General features: G+C 43.1%; 1 protein-coding gene and 1 long non-coding RNA gene across 2 annotated transcripts; both read left to right on the forward strand.

Moving 5' to 3' along the window:
- The first annotated feature begins 3969 nt into the window (after positions 1-3969).
- LOC121867972 lies at positions 3970-11643 on the forward strand. Its single transcript, XM_042368148.1, has 2 exons — positions 3970-4159; positions 10550-11643. Exons 1-2 carry the CDS (start codon positions 4033-4035, stop codon positions 11431-11433), a joined length of 1011 nt encoding a protein of 336 aa, XP_042224082.1. The 5' UTR covers positions 3970-4032; the 3' UTR covers positions 11434-11643.
- LOC121867973 lies at positions 4446-6316 on the forward strand. The gene is made up of 2 exons (XR_006089275.1): positions 4446-5106; positions 5162-6316. It is a non-coding gene; the product is annotated as an uncharacterized LOC121867973 (long non-coding RNA).
- Positions 11644-21224: the final 9581 nt, after the last annotated feature.

Below are 21224 nucleotides of genomic sequence, written 5' to 3' on the forward strand. Positions count from 1 at the left end.
TGATTTCCTGCTATATATTCTGAGTCTTAGCATAAATTAACGACTGATAACATAACGCTTCAATACTGATTACGACGCTTAAACACATATATTGGTTAAATGCTGATTCACAACGCTTAAACACCGATTACGACGCTTAAACGCTGATTACGACGCTTCAACACTGATACACAACTCAGTCACGAATTTGCACAGGTGTCGAAATGCCCGAGAGACGCAGGTGTAACTTAACTAACCCAACCAACTTACACAACTTAATTAGAAAACAAATGCCCTTTGGATTACGATATTCTGGAGTCACCTGAAGATTAGCACCCAAGCTTCTTTCTCCTGAAGAATAATTAACTACCCTAACGCTACCTGGTGGAGAGGGTTGGGTTAGGTTTGGTTAGGTTTGGTCAGGTAAGTTGGGCTTCACCACACACACACACTGAACACACTCTGTAACGTTGAGGGAACTCTTCTATGTTAAGGGTTTAGGACACAGGAAGGTTGTGTGTTTATTGAGCAGAGAATATAATCACAGTATGTCTTATGGTACGATATGAACACCATGTTAGAGTAGGTATATATATTACGATATATGTATTTAAACAACCGGTATACAGTATATTATAATATATTCTGGATTCGGTTTTTGAAAATAAGCAATTATAGATACAGTGTCGGTCACCAAAAAGGACGGTGTTACATATGAATAAACATAAATATATACCGGTACGAACATGTTTATGAGATCAGTCGCTTAAAAACCTACGTTAATGAAATTATAAAACAGAGAATCATGAACACTCAGCGGTAGCCTTAGACAGCAGGGCTACCTACGGGAGGATGAGGGTGCTGGCGGTGAGGTGGACTCTGCCTGCTGTCTTTTGTATATAGTTATCCTCAACCACTGTCATGTTCTGTGAAAAACTCATGGATTCCTGGGGTGCTGTCCTCCAGTACCTAAAATGCTGTGAGTACTCTGTATTAGTCCATTTGATTTAAGGGTAACAAGTAGCTTTGGGTACCTCCTATAATTAATGGTCACAGGCGGCAGCTTTGTCCACACGGATGTCATTATACGGTCAATGAAAGTGGGTCCCATAGGCCTGACGGACCGTTAAGGACAGTGTAGAAACACTGCACTGTGTACCAACCCTTACTTTATTTCGTTAGTTATTGCACTAATTTTTCTGGTATTAAAGGAAAATGGTTAAACATATACTTTCTTTCTGCAGTTATGTGAATGTTTTTGCTGTGTTTAGTGACTCGTATTGTTTTTCTTATGAGCGATTTGTTTTCTAGTTTGCATAGCGTGGTGAATGGCGTGATCTTCTCACCATTGTTCTGTTGTTAATAATTCTTCGATACTGATAATCACGTACGGACGGGAATTTTGCTCTCACTGGCCTTCGTTCACTCACACTGTTTTCCCAGTAGTATAAACAAGCGTTAAATCGCTTATGACGAATTAAGCTCGTTAACATTTCTTCCCAGTATAAATTGGGGATGATTCGTTTAGATTTTCCTAGTTTATCCCAGGGTTTCATCATACACTACACAGTAGTTGGTTCACAGCACCTTCCCAGCATTAATGTAGTTTGATCATTATACTCTTCCTGTCTTCAGTTCTGTCACAGTAAACGTGCGTTACCTTAATATACCCTTACCTGTACATTTTCTGTTAGGACAGGAGGTAGTCACAATAGTTCTTTACATTCTATTAATTTTACATAACTTCTGTAATATATTTTTCATAAATTTTAATTTTCATGTAATTGTTTTTAAAAATATTTTCGTAACTGTGTTGTTATATCCAGATCATCAATGGCGTTTATGATGAATGATACACCGCCCTGTACCTGTGAGTAGTATTGGTGACATATTTTTTCCCAGAATGTCCTGAAGACGGTGATTGGTTCACTGAACACCTAATACCATAATGATACGTGGAAGCTAACACCTATGTCTGCCCTGCCTGCTATAATGCTATTTATGTAGTGTGTGTGTGTGTGTGTAAAGCTAGACAGAGAAACAATTAATCAAATAAATTAATACATATGAATAGCTAGACACACGAACAGGAGAGTCACGTACGTAAACAAATTGATAAACAATGCCAAAAGAAAAAATATTGACTAATGGACCAATTAGCAAACAGGTATTAATAGAATGTAAAGCCCCAGTCAGCCCCCAGGTGTTGCATCAGCAGCCCCCAGGTGTTGCATCAGTCAGCCTCCAGGTGTTGCATCAGCAGCTCCAAGGTGTTGCACCAGTCAGCCCCCAGGTGTTGCACCAGTCACCCCCCAGGTGTTGCATCAGTCAGCCTCCAGGTGTTGCACCAGTCAGCCTCTAGGTGTTGCATCAGTCAGCCTCCACGTGTTGCATCAGTCAGCCTCCAGGTGATGCATCAGTCAGCTCCCGGGTGTTGCATTAGTCAGCTCCAGGTGTTGCACCAGTCAGCCCCCAGGTGTTCCATCAGTCAGCCTCCAGGTGTTGCATCAGTCAGCCCCTAGGTGTTGCATCAGTCAGCCTCCAGGTGATGCATCAGTCAGCTTCCAGGTGATGCATCAGTCAGTCCCCAGGCGTTGCATCAGTCAGCCCCAGGTGTTGCATCAGTCAGCCTCCAGGTGATGCATCAGTCAGCTTCCAGGTGTTGCATCAGTCTTCCAGGTGATGCATCAGTCAGCTTCAGGTGTTGCATCAGTCAGCTTCCAGGGTGATGCATCAGTCAGCCTCCAGGTGATGCATCGGGTGTTGCATCAGTCAGCTTCCAGGTGTTGCATCAGTCAGCTTCCGGTGATGCATCAGTCAGCTTCAGGTGATGCATCAGTCAGCCTCCAGGTGATGCATCAGTCAGTCCCCAGGCGTTGCATCAGTCAGCCCCAGGTGAGCCTCCAGGTGATGCATCAGTCAGCTTCAGGTGATGCATCAGTCAGCCTCAGGTGATGCATCAGTCAGCCCATCCAGGGTATTGCATCAGTCAGCCTCCAGGTGATGCATCAGTTAGCTTCCAGGTGTCAGTTGAGCATCAGCACCAGTTGATGCATCAGTCAGCTTCCAGGTGATGCATCCAGTGATGCATAGACTCCAGATGTTACACCAGTCAGCCCAGCTTCCAGGTGATGCATCAGTCAGCCTCCAGGTGATGCATCAGTTAGCTTCCAGGTGTTGCATCAGTCAGCTTCCAGTTGATGCATCAGTCAGCTTCAGGTGATGCATCAGTCAGCCTCCAGGTGATGCATAGACTCCAGATGTTACACCAGTCAGCCCCAGGTGATGCATCAGTCAGCCTCCAGGTGATGCATCAGTCAGCTTCAGGTGATGCATAGACTCCAGATGTTACACCAGTCAGCCTCCAGGTGATGCATCAGTTAGCTTCCAGGTGTCATCAGCAGTTGCATCAGTCAGCTTCCAGGTGATGCATCAGTCAGCCTCCAGGTGATGCATAGACTCCAGATGTTACACCAGTCAGCCCCAGGTGATGCATCAGTCAGCCTCCAGTGATGCATCAGTCAGTCAGCCTCCAGGTGATGCATCAGTCAGCCTTCAGGTGTTGCATTAGTCAGCCTCCAGGTGATGCATCAGTCAGCCTCCAGGTGATGCATCAGTCAGCCTTCCATTAGTCAGCCTCCAGGTGATGCATCAGTCAGCCTCCAGGTGATGCATCAGTCAGCCTCCTGGTGATGCATCAATCAGACTCCAGATGTTACACCAGTCAGCCCCCAGGTGTTGCATCAGTCAGCTTCCAGGTGATGCATCTGTCAGCCTCCAGATGTTACACCAGTCAGCCCCCAGGTGTTGCATCAGTCAGCCTCCGGGTGATGCATCAGTCAGCTCCCTGTGAGTAAGTGGCCAATATCCTTGCCTTCCTGTCTACGCCTTCCCTCACCTCCCTGAGCGTGTATCCCCAAGTTTATTGTGCCTCCTTACCTCGGCGGAGCAGGGGAGGGAGTGAGTGTGCGGGTATATAAGGTGGGTTATGGCGGAGGAAGTTCAGTTGAGTGGTGACGGACGGACGGACGGCTGGCTGGTAGGGGGGCGGTCATGTGGACGACGGCACCAGCATTACAACCCCCTCTCCTCCTCCTCCTCCTCCCCCACCTCCTCCTTCTGCAACTCCTTCTTGGTGAAGCTGTCGCCTCCACGGCTCCTCAACATTCCTCCCCTCCAGGTAACTCTCACAGTGTGCACCTCTCGCCCGCGTCCTCCTGACGCGCACACACACACGCACACACACATTATAAACCTACTGCTGTACACTCACTCTTCCAAACATCATTAAATGGTAAGTATAGTCTCAATATTTTTATTACGAATAGAATTGTTAATTATTTGAACATATTCTTCCTAAAGCACTATTTTGGGGAGGGGAGGGGTCTGGAGGTGGGGGTTTAAAGGGGAGGAGGCCAGGAGGTGGGGGTTTAAAGGGGAGGAGGCCAGGAGGTGGGGGGCTTAGGGAGGGGGAGGGTAAAGACGGAACCCAGACCACGGTAGTGGCGGTAATAAATTCACAAGTACTGAGCCATGTATTCACAAAGTAAGGTCAATATATCTATAAAAATCAAATTAAATTAATATCGTGATATAAATAGTCGCTCAAATGTCTTATATAGTGTCAGGATAAATCGCTCCAAAAATTTATAGAATCGCTTACAAAAATTCATTGTCAGAATATTGCTAAAAAATATCGCCAGTAAAATCGATCAAAAACTTTATATAATGTCAGGATAATTGCTCAAAAATAATATCAGAAATAATCGCTTAAATGTCTTGTATCATGTCAGGATTAGTTGCTCAAATGCCGTCTATCCCGTCAGGTAAAAATCCCTCAAATGCCTTCCTTATATGATGTCAGAATTAATCCCATATCGAGTCAAATGTTTTATATCATGTCAGACACAATGGCCTAAATGCCTGTGTTACAATTTCAGTGGCCACAGAAACTGACATGATCATACACACATCCCTTTAACGTGGAAATGTCAGGTCACTCACTATGGGGATGTTAGCTACGTGTTAGAGGTCAGCAAGGTGTTAGGAGGTGTCAGAGGGATGTCAGTAAGGTGTCAGAGGGATGTCAGTAAGGTGTCAGGGGGATGTCAGCTAGGTGTCAATAAGGTGTCAGGGGGATGTCAGTTAGGTGTCAATAAGGTGTCAGGGGGATGTCAGCTAGGTGTCAGGGAGTGTCAATGAAGTGACGAGGGTGAAGTACTTGTCAGGGGTTGTCACGGGGAACTTTCAGAGGCTGTCAGGGGGAAGGTGTCATGGTCTGTTAGGGGGAGCTGTCAGGGGCTGTCATGGCGAAAGCGTCATGGTCTGTCGGGGGCTGTCGGGGGGAAGATGTCATGGTCTGTCAGGGGAAGCTGTCGGGAAGCTGTCGGGAGCTGTCAAGGGGGAGCTGTCAGAGGAAAGCGTCAAGTGGTCTCCTACTTACAAACTCATACGAATTCTTGTTTTGCTCACATTCTCATAATATTCGTTCTAATACTCACACTCATAATCATTTCTCTGCTACTACTCACAAATTCATAATAATCCTTTTATAACTAACAAACTCGTAAGAACACTTTCTATTGCTACTCACACAAGCTCGTAAAAATCCTTCTAATACTCACAAACTAATTCATCTATTGCTCACAAACTCATAAATCACACGCAATCTATTCTACTGCTACTCATAAACTCAAACTGATCTCCATTACTGCTCAGAAACTACTTATTTCAATACTCACAAACTCATTCTACTGCTCACAACTTCTCACAATAAACCACCTGACTGTTTCTCATAAGACACTCATAATCACTAATACTCACACCACACACTCACAAAATATACAACACTGATCAGTAAATGTCTGTCTGTCTGATCATTTAACTGTATGTATTTCTGTCAATCACCCCGCCTGCCTGTCTGCATATCAGTCCGTCTATTCGAATGTTATTCCATATGCCTGTTTGTCTGTCTGTCTGTCTGTCTGTCTGCCTGTCTATCTGTCTGCCTGCATGTTTGTCTTTCTCTGCACGTTTCGTTCGAGAGATATTTGCCGTGGGCTCTGTGACCGGAGAACGAAAGTTAATTGGTGGAAAATGTAGCCTGGTGAATTTTATGATTGGTGAAGGTGGGTTGTTCCTTGATGCTGATTGGTCGAGAACTTTATGGAGACTGAACAGAAGTTATGGTTCCTCTGTGATGATTGGACGAGTGCTGTGTGTCTTTATACGGTGACTGGACGAAATTTAAAGTTTGTTAACACGCCACACACTTGATTCAGAAAAGAGAGAGAGAAAGAAAAAAGAGAGAGTGACACAGAGACAAAGTGAAAGAGAGGAGAGGGTCGTCGTGTTAACTAATTCCAATATTAAAATTAATTTTATTGGAATTAGTTAATTTTACCGCCGCACCACCCCGTTAAGTACTGTATTGCGGTGTCCCTCAGGGCTCATTTTTTTTAAATTCGGGTTGAAACACGACGACCCTCTTCAACGGAAAGTGTTTAAAACTCAGGGCGTAACTGACTTAAAAAATGAGACATAGAGAAAGAAAGAAAGAAAGAAAGAAAGAAAGAAAGAAGGAAAGAAAGAAAGAAAGACCACCTTGATGAGAGAGCACACCTGTACACTAAATCTAGGTTATACTGTAGATCACTATGTATCTTTCTAACGTCAACGGGACCAAGTGAATATTAACCCCACCATTATTTCTCCATAAAATTAACCTAACCTATCCCTAATGCTAACTAAATTTAGCCTAACCTAAACTCGCCTAAACTAACATAATGTAACCTAACGCTCACTTAACCTCATCTAACCTAACGCTAACTTAACTTAACCGAGCTTACCCTAATTTAATAAAATCTAACATAACCTATAAACAACGCTAACCTCACCTTACCTAAACTAGCATAACGTAACCTAACCAAAACCTAACCAAACCCAACATTTTCTAATTTAACCTAACCTCACCTAACCTAACATTAACCCAAACTTCGCAGGTAACGTTTGAATATTTAATTAATCATCAGGTGAAATAAGCTTGGAGGCGGAGAAGGAAAGGGGGCGGAGGGCGGGTGCTGCTTCTCTCAAAACTCTCCCACCCCCCACCCCTCACCCCCATCCCTCTCCTCTCCCTTCCCGGAACACTCCCTACCCCACCCACATCCATCCCTCCTCCCTGTAGCCATCCATCCTGCCCAGTTGATCGCCCACCATACCCTGCCTGACCCCACCCACACCTCTTCCTACCCCGGGATCTGTCCACTCTACCTCTCTCTATCTCTCTCTTTCCCTTCCCTTCCCATCCCCTCCCCTCCCTCTGGATCGGGTCTATTAGGACTAGGGACCACTTGGGACTATGATTTATTGGGACTAGGGAGTTAATAGGGTTAAGGACTTAATAGGACTGGAGACATAACACTACTGGGGACATAATAGGACTGGGGGCCACTTTGTACATCATAGGACTGGGGACCACTTTGTACTTATTGCGACTCTGGAGACCATCTGACCTCCACCCGTTTTATTGCGTCATCAAACTTAATTTTTACTCCCACAGTTTGTTAGTGATGCAGTGTGAGTGCTTGTATGTACTGACTCTCCTTCTGTCTGTCTCTTTGTTTGTCTGTGTATGTGTGTCTTCATGTCTCTGTGTCTGTCTGTCTGTCATCTTGTCTATGTAATATACTGTTGGTGGAGGTTGTCAGGAGAGTACCGTAGTGCGGTGTAGTTTAGATTAACCTGAACATAGAGGAATGGAAGGTAGAACAATCACTGATATACCACAGAGTGTAACCTATGACCCCTGAGTGGTAACAGTTGATACACAAGCCTTATCTCACTCCCTTGATGTGTGGGGCTTGTCGACAAGCATTTTAAGGTAAATGTGAGCTAATACTCGTATGGGTGTCTTTGGTAATGTATAACCTTTACCTCCCTGAAACTTTAACTGGGAAAATGATTTTTTTTCTGCGTGATAATGAGAGAATCATTATTTCATAAGTTGTTCCCGTTAGAGGGAGTCGTGCCCGGAGAACACCCTGGCGGCCGTCACCAGCTGGGTGGGAAATCTAGGAAACCTACATGACGCGGTGGCTGTTTTTTCTTAACGGAAATATGGTAGAAAACTTGTTTTGTAGACTATACAGACCACAGCTTATCTGGTGATTCAACACGAACTTTTTCCATCTCTCTAAACTGTCTCGAAAGGCGAGACAGATGGTTGAATGTCATCCATCATCTGTCTGGGAAGTGGATTCCCATCACTTAGTGGCTGAGAGTCACCTCAGTGTAACAATATGACAAGAATATACAGATGGAAGGTTGTACGGTATAATGCACTATATATTATATACCTTGTTTTCATATAAACTCTTCTTGCAATTTGTCTCACTAGCAGCAAGTTATGACTGTCAACACGTAATGATTCCACGTTCATTCTGGAGCTGCGAATAGTAATGTGGATATAGTTTAAGGTGGGTGTATATCCTTCTCACTTTTAAGCTGCCGGTGACTTAAGGGACGACCACTATTCAAGGTAAGACGTAGTTCTCTAGTTGTCTAAAAAAATTAAGTCGAGGAGATTGTAGACAGAGGAACGTGGCGGAGACGGATTCGTAAAGCAGTTTCCTAACATTTGGAAATGCCTAAAGAATATTGAAATGTTTACCTATTGTTCATTTCTATGTAGTAAATAATGACATTATCCCCAGCTAGTAAACTTTTCATTATCAGTCTAAGTTTGTTTGTGCTTCATCCTGTTGAGGGAGAACCCGCTAAAGCACCATCCTACCGTCTAGTATTCCCTATTTATCCTTCGGCTTCACAACTACTGAGACACCGTATTCAGTGACTGTGTAGTTCTGTCACCCGTCTAGGAGTTAGGAATGCACGAGAAAACATCCTACACGACGTACTGAATATAAATCCGCCTGACATAGGAACACATCAGGAGCAGAATGTATCGTCTACTGAATACTCCTTTCTACACATGGTGACGCAAGAACACACCTAACTGCATGTCTGTCTTAGCTAAACTGAGGCTCTAACTTAACTGGATTTTCCTTTAGGCAGAGAACAACATTAACGTAAGGAACCTTGGTGAATCCCCCCACAAAGGTACAGACTGCGTGTTGACAGCTGGTGATCCGAAGTGTCAGTAACAGAGAATAGTGGATTAAATTAAGCCCTATCCCCACAGTAATAATGATAGGTATCTGATAAAATAGTCAGGGTGGATCATGTTATGTTATCTTCAGGTGAATTAAGTTGGGGGTATCTAATCCTCAGGTAAAATAAGCTAGGGTGTCTAATCCTCAGGTGAATAAACTAAGGTGTTTAATCCTTGCGTGAAATAAGCTGGGCTGTCTAATCCTCAGGTGAAATAAGCTAGGGTGTCTAATCCTCAGGTGAAATAAGCTAGGGTGTCTAATCCTCAGGTGAATAAGTTAAGGTGTCTAATCCATGCATGAAATAAGCTGGGGCGTCTAATCCTTGGGTGAAATAAGCTTAGGTGTTTAATCTTCAGGTGAAATAAGCTGCGCTGTCTAATCCTCAGGTGAAATAAACTGGGGTGTATAATCCTCAGGTGATCCATTCCCGATTTAACACACAGCTGTACAGTAATCAAGCTGTGTTTACAAACATTACGTCATAGTAGGGTAGGACTTCACCATTACCCAGATTACACGGGTCTGTGACCGGTAGTGGCAGCTCTGATTTTTCCTCCCCCGAGCGTATAGTGAAGCTCAATACGGATTTACTTCTTTAAAAACACGCATTAAAATTTGTAAATAAAGTATCGTGGTTCTGGGCCGTTTTCCTTCTAGTAAATAAAATGACTATATTTATCTACTAATTATTTACTACTCTATTACTTTATTCCTATTTTATTTTCCATTTAATTTCCATATAACGTTAGGGTGTTTAATCATCATGTGACATAAGCTAGGGTGCCTAATCTTCAGGTCATGTCAGTTTTGGGTTGTGCTTCGTCAGCAAAACCCCCGTCCTTCCTGACTTGGCTGATGTGTTTCTTTTTTGGGGGGCGTGAGGAATGTTTTGTGCTCAGGTTCGTCTTCCAATTAATTATTTTGGTTTGTAAGTAACATCAAAGATAATCCCAGGTGGATCTTATGTCTTGTTTCTTTCATCAATCTCCTCCTTTATTGTCTTCTTTCCTCTCTTTCCTTATTTCTTCTCCTGGGTCTTTTTCGTTTTTTTTTTCTCTCTCTCTCCACCTTTCTTGCTTCTTCTGTTTCTTCTCACTTCTCTCGATACCAGTATTTATTCTCATGTTTCTTATCTATTTTCTCCCTTCTTTCTTCTCTTCTTTTCTCTCTTTCTTCCAATCTTTCCTCTCCTGGTTTTTCCTACCATTCTCTTCCTGGTGTTTTTTTCTGCTTTCTTTTCGTTTCTTGTTCTTGTCCTGCTGGACCAAAATGGCAGTTTAACAAGCATTGAACAGCCTTAACATGCGACGTTGTTGTTTTTGTTTCCTTATTACAATATTGGGATTGTTTCTCTTCTTTACATGAAGTGTATACTGAAGGTGCTTTATCTCCTGCAGAATCGTGGTGGACGGCATTAGAGATCCCGGTGCCTCACCCACCATGGCCACGCCCTCTGCCCACGGTATCCCATCTTCCTGACTACGAACATGACGCCGTCGGGGGCTCTGCAGCTGACTTGGACTACCCTGAATACCTGGTGAGTTCCCAGAACCTGGTGAGACCTGTGGAAACTTTGGGCAGTGGTGACGTGGTAGGCGATGAGGACTGGGAAGGTTCTGGGGATGCAGTGAGCACAGGCGATCTGGTGATCCCTGGAGACCTGGTGAACTCAGGGGATCTATTGAGCACCGGTAGCATGGCGAACACTGGTAACCTGTTGCATCCTGGTGACCTGGTGATCTCCGGTGATCTAGTTAGTCGAAAAGACCTGGTGAACACTGACGACTTGATAATTCAAGGGGATCTCGTGCGCCCTGGAGACCTGGTGAGCACGGAAGGCCTCAACACCGGACGCACCAAGAGGAAGGTCATCTCAAGTGGCGGCCACTACATCGTGTGGAGCAGGTCGGGCACTTCACCCTGGAGCTCCACCGGCTACGAGAGCGTCGGCGAATACAAGATCAACAACAATCGCGAGCACGGCTGGACCTCTCGCGGCAAGATCGGTGACGGCGGCTCCAGGAGGACAACCTATACGGCACCAACCCAGCAACCCAAGATTGAACGACGCAAGTCCAGGAAGAAGCTCACCAAGTCGTTCAAGAGGGAGATCGCGCAGTATGCCATGGTTTATGGCGCCAAAAAGGCGGCCCTCCACTACGAGCAGACCATTGGCAGGAGACTCAGAGACAGGGTCGTCAACAAGTTCGTCCAACGATACCAGGAGAGACGAAAAAGAAAAAGAAGAAGATTAAGGAGACGACTGAGTGGTCAAACATGAAGACTGTAAGGTGTTGCATGCCCCAAATGACTTTCAGAGGTCCTGCGTAACCTCCACTTTATCTTTACCTCAGCCAGGTTGTGTGAAGGGTGAGTGACCTGAGCCTCTGCCCTCTCCCTCGCCCACATTGGGTAGCTACATTTACTACACCAGGAACTACTTTATTTTTTCTAGGTTATAAAATGTTAATAAAATAAATATACCATAAAATTGTTTCCTTTTCCTAAAGGTGTTAGAAAGACTTCACCTGGCATAGTATAAAACAAAATACTTTTTCTCTTAGGTGCTCCACCTGACAGCATTACTAAGCATAGATCACTAAGACTTCATTTCTATAACAGAATTTTTTTAGAAATTCACAAATAATTTTCACGTGTTTGTGTAGTCCAGCATGATGAGTGTGTCTTGAGACCGTCCGGCTGTGGCAGGTAAGAGTGTGTCACATTCCTACCATTGCCAGACACAAACCAACCTAACCTAACCTAACCTAACCAAACCTAACCTTCCCAAATCTAACCTAAATCAGTTGAAGTTAACCTAATCAATCAGACCTAACATAATCTACCATGCCTAATCTAACTTAAACTAATCAACCTAACTTAACCTAGATTACTCTGTGTAATGTATTGTTGTCATGATAACCGTCGAGAATTAATGTTTGGAAACTAAATATCACGTGATCTAGCCTAACCTAACCTAACCCAATCTAATGTAACCTAACCTTACCCAACCTAATCTAACCGAACATAACCTACCTTATCCTAACCTAATCTAACCTAACCTAACTTAACCCTCCTAGGTAGAGTTAGGATGTTTAATTTTAAGGTGAGATAAACTGGGTAGGGGCTAATCTTAAGGTGATCAGAAGTTATTGTCATTACGGTATCTCTCTCTCTCTCTCTCTCTCTCTCTCAACTCTACTCTTTGCATTAGCTCGCCTTCCCCCTCCAGAATTCACCCCTTCTTTCCTCCATATCCTCCTCCCTCTCCCTTTCCTTCACCCCCCTTCCTTGTTTCCTCACTACCCCTCCTTCACTCTCTCCAACTCCCCTAATTTTCTCCTCACTCCCCCGCTTTCCTTCCTCCTTCCCTCCTCCCTCACACCCCTTCCTCCTTCCCTCCTCCCTCACACCCCTTCCTTCATCCCTCCTCCCTCACACCCCTTCCTTCATCCCTCCTCCCTCACACCCCTTCCTTCCTCCCTCCTCCCTCACACCCCTTCCTTCCTCCCTCCTCCATCACTCCCCTTTCCTCCTCCCTGGAGCCTCACCTTCGCCTCCCTCAATTGCCTCATCCTCCTTCATGTGGGAAACTGTCTCCTGGTGGTAGTAGTGGTGATAGTAGTTGTTGCTATGGTGGTGGTAGTAGTTGTTGCTATGGTGGTGGTAGTGGTGGTTATAGTAGTGGTAGTAGGAAATGGATAAAGTACTCGCCGCCTGTTTCATAGGTCGGTGGTTCGATCCCCGGGCACTCACAGGTCACCCAGCAATAAATGGGGTCTACGGACAAAACCCCAACTCATTATATGAAAAGTGGCCAAACCCCAGTCTCATATATAAAATATAAAATAAAACACTTTCATGCTTGCAAACACACATTATATATACATTTTATTTTTCACACTCCACAACCCACAAAACCCTTTTACAACTGTAGGGAATTGACACTTACAGTATACAATATATGCTCCACTTATGAGAATATATCAGTTTATTTGAATCGAATACATAAACCAACACCCTGCAGGAACTCCTCCACACTCTTAGATTCTGACTGGCGGTCAGAACACAGGTTCACAAGGTCCGCTGTCGGAGCCACTGTCATGAATCAAGAACTGCTTTGGATCATCACCACCTGTTGTAGACCACTCTCCACCAAGCTGGAGCTCTGCAAGAGAGGCTGGCTCTTTGGGTTGAACACCACGTTTCATCCGTCTGATGTCACGGCGTTTGGTTTCTGGCATCCCAGCTCTGACACGGACTTCATCAGTGGCTCCCAGCATGGCCTCAGCGTGGATCTGGGTGGTCCTGGTCCGAGAGTCATTCTTGATTTGTTGACGTAGGAAAAATTAAATATTATAATGAACTTCTTTATACGTGACTGGGGTTTTGTCCACTTTTCATATAATGAGTTGGGGTTTTGTCCATTGGGGTTTTGTCCACTGGGGTTTTGTCCACTGGGGTTTTGTCCACAGGGGGTTTTGTCCGTTGGGGTTTTGTCATGGATTCATAAATGGGTACCTAAGTTTACAACTTGGGGAAGTGAAGACGGTCAGGTAGTGTCGGTCATACTGTCTCCTTGTGCACCGAAGGCTTAGTATACAGTGTGTTGCATCCACACTGTCCCGAACGGGCAGTCATGCCTATGGGACGCACTCTAAGTCGTAGTAGCTGTATCTGTGGTGGTGGTAGTTGTGGTAATACCGGTGGCGGTGGTGGTGGTTGATGAAGTAATGGAAGCAGTTATGTCTAGTTGTACTGTAGTGTTGGTGGTGATGTGGAAGCTATTGTAGTGCTGATAAAAGTTCTGGTAGTGATAATAATGGTGGTAGTTAGTTGTGGTAAATTGTGATTGCTATAATGATGGTGATGTTTATGGCAGTAATTGTGAAAAGTGTGAGTAAAAATATGTTCAAGCATCTATACCTAAAACACACACACACACACCAGCTTAATTCACCTGATGGCTAAACATCCTAATAGTAGCCTAACTTAACCTAACCTACCCTTCCCCAGGCAACGTCAGGGTGTCTACTCTCCAGGTAATCCATTAACTTTATTAGATTTATTTACTTATCGACTCTATTTAGTGTAACCAAAAAAGAAAAGGTTTCCTGGATATTGTGGAATAGCAGCTGGCGTCTCTGGCCCAGCCTCCCCATGAACACGATAACTATTGAAAAGGTGGTTGAATCGTTTTAACACTGAGCCAAGACATTACATTTCGGGGATCGCCTTCAGATTACCCCTTAGCTTATTTATTTCACCTTAAGATTTACCACCCTAACGCTAACCTAACCTAACGCTAACCTAACCTAACCTAACGTTAACCTAACCTAATCTAACCTAAACGCTATCCTAACCTAATCTAACCTCATCACATCTAAACTAACCTCATCTCACTTAACCTAATCTAAATTAACCTCACTTAGCTTAACCTAATCTAACCCCATCTCAGCTAAACTCACCTAACCTAACCTAAATTAAACTTCTCATATAAACTTGCCTAACTTAACCTAACCTAATCTAACCCCATCTCAATTAAACTCGCTTAACCAAACATACCCAAGTAGCGTTAGGGTGTTTGATCATCAGATGAAATAAGTCGGTGGCTGTTCTTCAGGTGATCTCATTGAGGTCTCTCTGAGGACTCCGCCATGTGTGGTGATAAGTCATGACCCATTATTATAAGTAGAGAATGGACGACGATGGGGAAAAACCCTGAGCTCGATGTTTGACTAAGATGTACAGTAGATGTCCAGTCAATCTTATTATTCCTTCATTTAATCAACTATTTTACTTAACTAATTATATATCTCTGAGCTGTGATACGTCAACACATCCTTCGCCCTTAACATAAAAAACTTAAGGAACACGCTGCCAGTTAATCACAAGTCCCATTTGATTAAAACGTCGTAGTAATTGGAATAAAACTGTTTTCCTTTCCATAAAGATGAAACATTGTCTTAAAGTCGTTAGAAAATTTCAGCCTGTTGTAAGGTGAGACATAAGCGTGGTGAGGGTCGTGGTCTGTGCACGTGAACGATTTCAAGCTTGTGGTCCAGGGAGGTGAAGGGCCGCTTATAGGACCCATCAGTACTTTAGGTTACCCTCACTGATCTACAGCTTCCTCCACCCACCCCTTCTCATCCCCTCCTCCCTCCTGGAACCTTAATGGCGCTATAGGTTTCATCACATGTCTACGGTCACATCCAACCTGTAAGTGGAGCAGCTGGGGACATAACCCCCTCACCCCACACACACTTATTTACGTACAATACCTGACCCGACTTTCGTAACTACGTTTTTAACAACTATGACGTCAACAAGTATATGGCACCCACGCTCGCCTCTCACATCCACCACACACCCTTCCAACACCTGCTCCTCCCACGCGACGAAGGAATGGAATGATGGTGAGAGGGAGGGAGGATCATCAAAGCCACAAACTCACTTTACAACACCACAAACTCCTCTCCCACCGCTCTTTACTTCACCACATTCCCCACACGTACATTCCACGCTTGCTCCTCTCCCACGTGAGGGAGGCAGAGATGGTGGAGGGAGGGAGGGGGAAATGGTGGGAAGGAGGGATAGATGGAGGGAGGGAGGAAGAAGGTCATCAGAGCCACACACTCAGAAATTCTCATCAATCAGCCGCTGGCCAGTCACGAGTGTTGGTCGCCCCGCACCCACCAGTTACCTCGTTGTCTCATGACCATTGTCAGTATAGTGTGGGAGTCTGCACGTACACGCACACCCAGGTTACAGTTTTACCCTATCACGTACACGTACAGTCACAGGAATGAGTCTCTGAACTTGCATACCCTGACTGTTGTCTGGTGCGGGTGTACTGTTTTATATTACTTGGGATCAAGTACAGTACAAGTACACCTATGCTACCGCTTCAAACTAGCACGTGTAGTGTTTTCTGTGTCGGCGTAGGTGGTAAATGTAATTTAGTGTGGTTGTGTGGAGTTACTGTATGTACAGTAATACGTAATCCGGATATACAGTACAATACGTGGAATTGTAGGTGTAAAACTTAGGTTGAGGTTTTAATATGTATGCATATGAGTTGGTGGTGGTGGTGTGACTGTGAATAAATGTGGTGGTGGTAAAATGTAACTATATGTAGCTAAAGAATGGCAATATCCAAGAGGCAATAAACATTAATTACGTTTGTTTGTCTGACACCGCTAATGGAGGAGGACCCCGAGGCTATATTCCCCACCCTTCTTGTTTTCTAGACGGTCCGTCTTTAAAACTAAAGAAAAAACTACAACATAAAGCAAAAACTCACCACCTTTACATAGTAAAGCACCTTTGAAGTCGACTTTCCAAAACGATTGTTAATTATCGTGTAAATAAAAGAGCAAAACTCCAACACACACACACACACACACGCCTTAAAAATATACCCAACACCAGCCATGAACATGGGCAAACACTGCAGGCATAAAACCATTTGGATGTGTACAAAATGAGAAATTTCTGACTGGGTACCATATGTATCTAATATTTTGTTTACTACCTATGGCGAGAGGGAGTTGTTCGCTGAAGTTCGGAAACCATTATAAAGCCTTAAAAATGTAGTGTTGAATTTAAAAACTCCTTTCATCTTCAAATTTTCATGACAACTAAATAAATGGAAAATTTTCTTTATAAAATATTTTCTACTTCCTCTATTTACTATCCTTCACATAGCATATCTATCCTTCCATCGTGTGCTTGAGCAACTGTCCACCCATCACTACGTCAACGAAATCCCTTGATTCGCATTTCAAGATATCACACTAACAGTACAAATTTGAACTTGAGAAAATCAGCTATTACAGGTTTTAAGTCCCCAGAGGGAGAATCAATCACGTCAACAACGCCATTGAGTTTGCAGTGTTCAGCTGTTAACACCAGACACGAGCGTCAAAGCAAGAACTCCTTTGTTAACATTCGACAAGACTGGAACTTTCCAAAGTACAAATTACTGCAGCAGTATATAATTAATAATAAAAATAGTAATAATAATAGTAATAATAATAATAATAATAACTGATACTCAGTCAATTTAACCATGGTCAGGTAACAAAGCCATGAGATACTGTAATTTATGTATATACGTATAATAAAAAATAATAATAATAAATAAATAAAATAAATAAATATTGAAGTGATAACCGTGGTAACATTATGAGATGTTCTTATTACCACCATGCTATTGTACTATTCCAGATGTTACTAAATGTTACATAATACTTCCTTGAGATAAATGTATAGTATATATCAGGTGCCTACAGGAGAGCTCAGGTTCTCACCTGGCTCAGCCATGTTAATATTGTTATTATTATCCACTCTGTATCTGTGTTTTCCGGCTAAATAAACTGTTTCAATTCAATTCAATGCTTGTTTACAGTAGAGTCCTTTCTGCCAGCAGCATCTGGTGTACAGTATACTAACCAGATCCAACGTTACTGAACTTTGTTGATCGAACAAGAAGCAGTGCTTCCAACGCGCATAAAATAAATCAAACTTACCTTCCTACCTAACCTAAGCAAACCTAAATCAGATGATAATGTTTAGGTAAAGCCCAAGTTTAGAAAGGTTAGTGGATTCATTTTATGTAGCATTATTTGGTTTTCAGGATGTTCCCAGTCTTGTTGAATGTCAACAAAGAACCTCGCGATTTTACACCAGTTATAGGCAAGATTAGGCTACCTATGACGCGTACAGTACCAACGATGCCTACATCAAAATAGGAGCCGAACCCACGTTATGTTCACAGCAGTGCAACATTATCACCAGCTTAACGAGGAAAAGTATAGCGTAAGAGCGGGGGGCTGCTACTACTTATTGCTGAGCCACCGAGGCCACCATTTGTAAGAGTGCGCACCACAAGCTGCCACCCTGTAAGGGCTTGGCACTCTTACAACAACTTACGTAATACTCTGACCTGGTAGCGTGACGTGAGAGGAAGGCCCATGGGTCCAAGTAATTATAGTATCGAGTATTAGGGAAAGAACAACGGTGAATACTATAGGTGAATCATAGACCCACATACAAATACAATGTTTATTGAAACACATAAATGGTTACAAAAAAGACGCTGTATGCACCCAAAACAGGAACTCCTGGTACCATGCCCTCAGGCTCAATTTACTTGCATCACTACTGGGTGTACACACACCAAAACACACATAAACTCTTACAGCACCTTAGTACCAGTAAAACCAGTGGCACCTGCCAGTACAACACTCAATACCCCAGGGGCAATACTCCAGGGGCTGCCAAGGGAGTCTCATCACCAAGTGACAACTTCCAACAAACTCCGATAATTCCGGTGAACTAACACCACCACACCAACAGCCCCACCGAGTTATGTACTGTACTCATCCACCAATGATGGGGCTGGCAGTTGTTTGTGGGGCTTGACGATCCGGGTTCACCATGGGGGCATGGCGTTAGGGGAATACTACCCCCTATGGGGCCCATGGGTGGTAGTGGAGCTTCTGACGGTTCGGGTTCAAGGGGACACCCGACTCCACTGGACCTCAGACATCTCCCCAGACTAGTGGATGCGTCATCCACGCTACAGACACGGCCTAGGCTGGGATAGGGACCTGTGGGTGGAGGAGAGTGGCGCTTACTGGTTTGAAAACGAACCGCCGCCTTCCACCCACGCTAAAGTCACAGATTCCACCTGCTCAACCATTTCACTGAATTACGTTACTGTAACACTCTGACGTTTGAAACTGAGACTACGAACTCAGTTTCATTCCCTACTATTATCTTCACAAACAATGCTCTGACTGAGCTATCAAAAGCAAGAATTAAATTGATCACAAAAGGTTGGATGGCGAAAGGTCCCAACACACACCGCCTTGCTACAACACCGGAGGAGCAGATTCAAAAGGTTCCCTTCAGAATATCAACTAACTCCTCAGTTAACCTCCCTACCACAATTTCACTATGATTATCAGAGTCTCTGATATTCATAGGTGAAAAAAAACAGTTTACAGGGGCTCGGTAGCTGCAAAAGAGTTTACAACGCGGTCAACAAACATATGACATCTCGATGACGCCATAAAAAAAACCACAGAACGGAGGACATTTCCACTGGGAGACTCAGAAGGTTTTGTGGACGTGTAAGCATAAAATGGATCATTAGTTTAACAGGTTAGCCGTCATTACGATCATAACAATAGTAATATAAATTAGGATATACCATTAATATGATTGACAATTAGCGTCATTAAGCATGTAAAGTCGTGGTCAAAAGTTCGCTCCCTCCCAAAATGAAGCAGTGTCGGCCCCAAATGAAATGAACCAGCACAACCACAGCCAGGGAAAGTAAGTTCGGAGACTCATTCCCGTGACTCAGTTTCATCACGGGGAGAGAACTTTTGTTCGCGACTGTACCTAGTCTATATGCAAGACATCTATTCAAAATCAAGAAAAGTAATTCTTTTTCGTATGTCCAAGAATGTACAGTACAAAGACAAACTAACATTCTTTGTGAGAATTGATTAACGAGTTTTGCATTTAAATGAATACTTTATCCAAAAACACATTAATCAGAGGGAATATCTTTTGTGACCTAGATATCTACTTATAATTCAAATAATGATAAAATAGTTCATTGCTGTTTTTAAACACAAACTTGGGGTGTCTTACCTTCGATAGTTCGTTTTCCAACATTTTAGATTGAACGTCTTCATATATCAGAATTTTCCTTATATTATCAAATGTTTTCAATGTGTTCAAGATTTCTACAATAGTTAATGAGGAGTCAACGTAGTCCTTATGATAATATGATTAGAAATTCTCACGAACTATCACAAACGCTCACACAGTCACGTAGTATCACACAACACCCCATTGTCTATGTTCGTTCGTAACCTTTCGAAGTTGCACGAATTCATATTTAATTCACTGATCAATTTATGAAATTGAGTTCAAAATGCTTATTATTTTTGTTAATCTAAAATATTGCAAATGTATTTAAATTACAAGAGATTGGAGACATAGACAATCAAAAGAGTTGTGGAAGGATATGTAGACTGGTGAGAATAACTGCCGCGTGCCTCGGTAGAACATTATTGGGAACACCTATGCTGACGATCGAAAAAAAAGCAAAACTAAAATAATCCGACCTATTGTTTGTTGCTGGGTTAACATCTGAACAATATTATAAAATAGCGAACTATAAATATTTATTGTTTCGATTTTTTTTTTCAGAAAATGTTGTTGGTGTCATGTCACTTTGGGTTTATCACTCCATATTCACCTGTTGATGTGAAACGAGTCAACAGAAAAAATACTGAGTGTTTAGACCTGTAAGATAATCGGAATGCTCCCCATAACAAAAGAAGCTTCTCGTTATTGTTTTCAGTTACATTGTAATATTCGCCACGGGCAACGTACTGTACAGTCTGTGATGTAAATTGCCTCTCTGTATCGTAATGTAATATCAGTGTACAAGGTCGAGTGTAGAATGTCCTGAGCACAATAATCTAATCTGGTCACCTTTTGTTTATTTACACGGATAATAAGTATCTGGTGACGATCGGTGTCATCTAAGTGGATCACTTACTAACAAAAGAGAACACGATAACAGTTAAAATGAACATGGCGAAGTCGAGCGAATTTAGAACTTGTACATTCACGATAACTACAATCATGTTTAGAGCTTTTGAAAGACCGTAGTATATCTAATATTGTAGAATTCCTTCATGTTGTTCGTTATAAAACCAGTGTCTGTTGAATTCAAAACGTTCAACACTCATACAGTCTTGGTTTAGGAAAAGACTTTTACGTTCTATATCTTTATGTGCTAATGGCGTCCAAAATGTCAACTGAAGTATGGCGTCTCGTGAACTTTTATGGCACCTAATCTATGACGTCACCTAAAACGTCACGAGAACCATACTATTGTATTGTCACTTAGCCTTTGACGTCACGAGAACAGTAATGTCACCTGATATATGACATTACATAAACCATGTCACCTCGTCTATGACGTCACTTGAACCATAATATCACCTGGTATATGACGTCACGTAAACCATTGTAACTTGA

The sequence above is a fragment of the Homarus americanus genome, unplaced genomic scaffold (genome assembly GCF_018991925.1).
Source record: "Homarus americanus isolate GMGI-L3 unplaced genomic scaffold, GMGI_Hamer_2.0 scaffold37032, whole genome shotgun sequence".
NCBI lineage: Eukaryota > Metazoa > Arthropoda > Malacostraca > Decapoda > Nephropidae > Homarus > Homarus americanus.